The 6253-nt window shown below is 43.1% G+C and overlaps 1 protein-coding gene across 1 annotated transcript; it reads left to right on the top strand.

Moving 5' to 3' along the window:
* The first annotated feature begins 902 nt into the window (after nt 1–902).
* Nucleotides 903–5309, top strand: LOC139660308 (cytochrome P450 2F2-like). Its single transcript, XM_071538410.1, has 10 exons — nt 903–1064; nt 2221–2383; nt 2603–2755; nt 2971–3131; nt 3370–3546; nt 3659–3797; nt 3891–3976; nt 4079–4180; nt 4362–4503; nt 5116–5309. The coding sequence occupies exons 1-10, from the start codon at nt 903–905 to the stop codon at nt 5307–5309; spliced, it is 1479 nt and encodes a 492-aa protein (XP_071394511.1).
* The last annotated feature ends 944 nt before the right edge of the window (nt 5310–6253 follow it).

The raw sequence follows: 6253 nt of genomic DNA, 5'->3' as shown, positions 1-6253 counted from the left end.
GTTACTTCCACAGGTAAATGTTGTGAAATGCATTCAGTTGTTCTTTTTCCCAGGTTTGATGCTGTTCTGTAATTACATTGCCATTAATATAATCATTAATTAAGTTACTGTATTATAGCCGTACTTAAAGTCTAGTGTTCAATGTGTAGACTGTGGACAGCCGTGAGAAAGGAGGAGGAGGCTATGTGATCTTTTTCTATTTCTGGGTCAAAACCTTGATTTGGTTTTGGGGAAAGCAAAAATGGGCCACTAAATTATTATATTATTATATTATATTATTATTGTATAAGTCTTTCTCTCAAGTCCCATAAAAGGTAGATTCATAAAACACTAGTAGCCCAAAAGCAAGCTCAATGTTGGTATATGTAGTTTATGAGAAACACTTAAAACTGCAGGTCTAGAAAGTTTGAAAAACACTGCTTAGTAAATGCAACCTGAACCTGGCCACCAGATAAGAAGGCCACAAGCGTTTCAGTTCAGCTCAGTCATTCATACATATATACAATAACACTATACAATAACACTAAACAAATTATGTATGCACAAAAAATAAAATAATTCTTTGGAAAAAATACAATATATACAGTCGAAAAAATACAATAATTCACCCAGCCCTTTACAGCACTAGGAAATCAGCAGCAAGCAGGCCAAAACAGCACTCTTTAGTACACTTCAAGGCATTCAGGAAGCTTGTATAGAAAAAAGAACAATGGGCCAATTAAATTCTTGCAAGTGAATGGGATATAACGCACCTCCACAGCAGCCAATGAAACCACTCCATTCGCAGGTCACATGATCGTGTGTGTTTATCAAACAGGACTCTGTGTGTGTGAAGATGTGTGAGAGAGTGTGTGTCCGGGATTTGTGAGCAAACGGCTCACAAATCAGTACCAAATTCCACCATGTTTGGATCTCTGTTTCTCCTCTGGCTGGCTATTTGTCTCCTGGTCTTCCTCTTTCGGACCCGCAGGGCTAAAAACTTCCCCCCAGGCCCGCAGTCCGTCCCTATCTTTGGAAACCTGCTGCAGCTCAATCTGGAGAATCCTATTGGAGATCTGGAGAGGGTAAAATCCAACTTTACTTCATGAAAACAGTTGGATACCAAATTCATGTACTCTATTCAGAGATAAGTCAAATAGTATTTGCAGATAATTCTATCATCTGATTTAACATTTTTTGGAGTACAAGATGATTGACTAAACTTTCTGACACTCACTGTATTGTCCTATATGGCAGTCCCCACTCATCTGATAGTCTAGTCAGTTATAACAAACTGTAACCAATATGTGACCTGGTAATACCAGGTGATCAAATATTCAGTCTGGAGGTATTGGGAACCTGGAGTGGGTGATGTAGAATACTACATGGTAAAGATAGTCACATATGAAATTCATTCAGCTTAACCTTGAATGGAAGATAATTGAACTATTTTGCACAATCATTTCCACACACATATTATAATACAATGATTCATGTGCTGCAACCATTCACCTGCACTACCAGATGCTTTGTATGTATTGTATATGCTTTTAATGACCTTACAGTATGTGGCTACTCCACATACTGTAAGTATGGCAAAGTGGAAGGCAAAGTTCCACTTCCATAGTCAATCTAATCTAATCTAATAAATGTAAGTCCAAGTGTCGTGTAGGTAATTGTTGACAGAGTGGACATGCAGGTGGATGGACTTTACAACTGAGTCTGTTGGAGGTATTGTGGGTCTAATTTACTGTCAGGCAATACTGCCCTACCGGATAAAAACACATCAACCAATCAGCTCACTAAAAACAACACACCAAATAACAATGACTAATTAACTTACTAATTAACTAACTGAGTTTCTCTCATGCTGCCATAGCTGTTTGCTATGGCAACTTATCTCAGCAACTAACCAATTAGCCAAAAAAAAACTACCAACCACCTGCTGATCAGCTGACCAACCACCCACCAACCAACCAATGTGACTCTTTCATGCTGTCCTAGATTAGTGTTAACTATCGCAAGGGTTCAGCAACCGATTATTAACTAATTATCTATTATTATTATTATTATTATTAACAGTTATTGCCTGACCGGTCTCTCATGTTCTGCCCTAGCTGACTGTTCTCCATCTATGCCAAGGTGTTCAACAACCAATCAACTAACTGAATGACTGACTAACTCTATTTAATTGACAAAGCATCCAATCAGCTAACTGACTGTTCTCTTTTTCTGCCCTAGCTCAGTGTTCGCTATGGCAAGGTTTTCAGCCTGTACTTTGGTGGCCGACCAGCAGTCATTCTGAATGGGACCAAGGCCATGAGGGAAGCCCTTGTTACCAAGGCAACTGACTTTGCCGGACGTCCTAATGGACTGCTGCTCAGCCACCTAACACAAGGCAAAGGTGTGTTTAAGTGCTACAACGGCTATACACACATACAGTACATATTTGTTTATGTTGCTGATGTTTATAAATGTCAAAGTGAAATAGACCGTGTTTCGAGTTATGGTGTTTAATGAAATTTGCAAAGAGCATGAATCCATATGAATGTATATTATTATTAATAACAACAATATATAGTCCCACAATAATGTGGTATTATAATAATGTCTATTATTTTAGGTGTGATCATGGCAGACTACGGCCCCAGCTGGAGGGAGCACCGTCGCTTTGCTCTGATGACCCTGAGGAACTTTGGTCTGGGGAAGCAGTCCATGGAGGAGAGGATTCTGGGAGAGGTAGACCATGTTGCTGCTGTGCTGCAGAAGAGCATTGGTCAGTACCAGTGTAGGCAGAGGTGCAATCAAGAGTATATACAAACTCTTTTCTGGGTACTTGAATGGTTGGGATTACTATATGAACTCAAACATGGAATATTTGACAATCCTAAATATTTACGGGACATTGACGTGCATGTAAATACACTGATTGTAAACATATCTTCTGCAGTGCAGCCTAATAATGCCTCATCTTCTTGTTACTCGACCCAGGAAAGTCGATGGACCCCCAGACCTTGTTCCACAACGCTTCCTGTGACATCATCTGCTCCATTATGTTCGGGGTGCGCTACGAGTACGAGCATGAGTTCTTCCAGGCCATGATCAAGATGATGGCTGACAACTCCAAAATCGCCAACGGACCCTGGGGGATGGTAGGTTTTCCATTTATGATTCAGGAGCTAACGAAGGTGTGAGCACCTGCTGCTCTCCTGTGACCACCTTGAGAATTCGATTTGGGTGTTTTCCCACTTTTTCACTTGACCTGAAAGTTGTGCATGGTCATTTATGTGGTGAGAAGGTTTTATGTCCTTATAGGGCCCGCAAAACTTGTCAAAAACTCCAAAACAAAACAAGTCTGACTTTCCTGCATTATTATTATTATTGTTGTAGATCTACGACACGATGCCCCTGCTGAGGAGCCTGCCGCTGCCCTTCCAGAACCCTCTCAAGGCCTACTGCACCATCAAACACCATGTCATGGACATCGTAGAGCAGCACAGAGCCTCACGCTCCCCAAACCAGCCCCGGGACGTCATAGACAGCTACCTCGACCAGATGGACAAGAGGGTAGGGGTTGAGCATGAGTATGTGTGTTTTCCATCAGGAAGTCTCATTCCGTCTCTTCACTTTCCCTTCCCTTCCCTTCCCCTCTCTCCTCAACTCCCTGCCTGTTCCTCAGAAAGCGGAGGAGGGCAGTGTGTTTGATGAAGACCAGATGGTGGTGATGTTGCTGGACCTGCTGTTTGCCGGGACAGACACCACCTCCAACACCATCCGCTTCGCTGTGCTCTACCTCATGACCCACCCCGACGTCCAGGGTGAGTCCCGGAGTCTGGCTGTGCCGCTTTCAAACATGTGCTGTGTTTAACGACTGCTGTGAACAAACTAAACTTTTTTCTGTTCTGTCACAGAGCGTTGCCAGCAGGAGATAGACCAGGTGCTGGAGGGAAAGGATCAGGCCAGTTTTGAAGACAGACACAGGATGCTGTACATGCAGGTGCTGTGGTACAAGATTATACACAAGGATGGGCATTCTGATTCAGTTTAGTCTCTATAATCTCTCGAATAGATTGATAGAAAATGTAATCCTTCCTTGCAGGCAGTGATCCAGGAAGCCCAGCGTTTCTCCAGCTCTCTGCCTCTCAGTGTCTTCCACTCCACCACCAAGGACACTGAGCTCATGGGATACCAGATACCCAAGGTAAGAACAGATTGCCCTTGTCTGAAGTAGAGTGGATCTTTTTTCATGGATACGCAGCCCTGTTTAAATAATAGTACAATAAAAAATGCAGGAATGAAGGCATTCTACCTAGGTCATTTTTACTCCTTTCATAACTTGTCCATGTTCTGACTTCAAACCCTGCTTCCACCTTTTCCCTCAGGGAACCTTGGTCATCCCTAACCTGTCGTCAGTGCTGTATGAGGAGGAACAGTGGAAGTTCCCTCATGAATTCAACCCTGAAAACTTCCTCAACGATCAGGGGGAGCTGCTGAAACTGGAGGCGTTTATGCCTTTCTCTGTTGGTGAGAATTCGTAGAATTACCGCAAGCAATCGAGACCGTCACTGAGAAACCTGTGACCTTGTTCCAGTTTACTAACTCCAATCCCTGCCGGTGCCAAGCCCTGTGGAGCGGCGTGGGTCCTGAGTCCTGAGGGCAAGGGGCTTTGTTCCCGTCGTCACACGGCAAATCTGCTGGATTGCTTTACCTTCAACTTCAACATTTGAGAAAAACTAGCACTGGTGTGAGATAGCCAGATAGCGTTTTTTACAGTAATCATAACAAGGTATCACAATTATTTTGACAATGGTTGATGTTTAAAGATGCTACATGTAGCACCTTTAACAGTGCACAAAACAATGATGGCTTCTCAGTTCATGGCTCATATCCCAGGATGCCTTCCTATGGTTGTTTACATCCAAAATCGTGAGTCCATAGGTCTATGGAAGGGCCTGCCTAAATTGTTTTGGTTTACATAATGTATTCCACTTCTATATATGTACAGTGTCTGTGTGTGGGAGGCGGGGGATTGATGTTGTTATTGTGCACTTGCATATCCGTGGTCACCATCTGTTTCCAGGGGAGGGCCTGTTGTTATCATTGATAATGTTGTTATTGTTTACTTGTGTATCCCAGGTCCCCGTATGTGTCTTGGAGAGGGCCTGGCTCGTATGGAGCTCTTCCTAATATTGGTGACTCTGCTGAGGAGGTTCCAGTTCATCTGGCCAGAGGACGCAGGACAGCCAGACTACACTCCAGTCTTCGGGGTCACCCAGGCCCCTAAACCCTACCGCATGATCGTCAGACTCCGAGAGAGCCAGGAGGGCTGAGGAGGAGACCGGGAAGAAGAGGAGGAGAAGAGTAGGACTCAAAACCTGAGGGGAGCCAGTTTTAGGGGGGATTGGGAATGATCAAAAACATCCCCATTATTAACTGCTGATTTAGGGAAAATGTGTGTGAAAACCCACCTGTAATTCCTCTTGGTATACTTTGCTGCTGGTGTGTTTCACATTGTAATTGGGGATTGACTGACAGGGAGCACATAGCAACCTGTTGGGGTTCATGAAATGCCCCAACATATGCGAATGCAAGATACAGGGAAATAACACCCAATATGTAGTATAATATATAGTTCAAAGTCACATTCGGTTCAAGGCAGTCAGAAAAACACTTGATGGGTAGGGCCAAATAGGCTCTGCTAACATATAATGGAGGGCAGGCAGTGTGTGAAAGGGAATGACTTGTTTAGAGAGATTATGTTCAGTCTAATGTTTAACTGCATCGATCACTGAGTGTTAGTTGAGTATTTGGTTAATAAATTACCAAAGTTGCTCACTCACCTTTCTTCTGTGATGTGTGTGGGTGGGTGTGTGTGTGGGTGGGTGTATGTGTGTGAAGGGGGAGTGAAATAGAGAGAGCTCTCAGTACTGTATGTCTCAAAGCAATTCATTTTCTGGAACAGTAGCAGCTGGAAATACCTCCTGTGTTGTTCACAATTTCATCATCAGGATCATCGCTGTCACCACCACCATTATCATCATCAGCATTGATTAATGGCTAAGGTATCAAAATAATGAGGTATCAAAATAAAAGTTTCAAGCCTTTGCCCAGGACTGCTCAGGCCAACAGAATACAACTGTTCAGTCAGGAAATATTGCACAATGAGTCACAATATAAACACCCCAGTGCTCAACATCACTTGCTTTAGTTATTATAGACTAAAATGGACACTACACACTCCAGTGCTCTAGGTGGCAGTATACACCTTTAATTT

Source organism: Centroberyx affinis, unplaced genomic scaffold, assembly GCF_046629955.1.
Source record: "Centroberyx affinis isolate AG114_WGS23_722 - 3 ecotype Tasmania unplaced genomic scaffold, CSIRO-AGI_Caff_v1 ptg003272l_1, whole genome shotgun sequence".
Classification (NCBI taxonomy): Eukaryota; Metazoa; Chordata; class Actinopteri; order Beryciformes; family Berycidae; genus Centroberyx; species Centroberyx affinis.
This window is presented reverse-complemented; position numbering and strand designations above follow the sequence as displayed.

Coding starts and splice junctions, on each gene's coding strand:
- LOC139660308 (XM_071538410.1), top strand. CDS start 903: ATGTTTGGATCTCTGTTTCTCCTCTGGCTGGCTATTTGTCTCCTGGTC. Junction 1,065..2,220: donor CTATTGGAGATCTGGAGAGG/GTAAAATCCAAC, acceptor TTTCTGCCCTAG/CTCAGTGTTCGCTATGGCAA. Junction 2,756..2,970: donor TGTGCTGCAGAAGAGCATTG/GTCAGTACCAGT, acceptor TACTCGACCCAG/GAAAGTCGATGGACCCCCAG.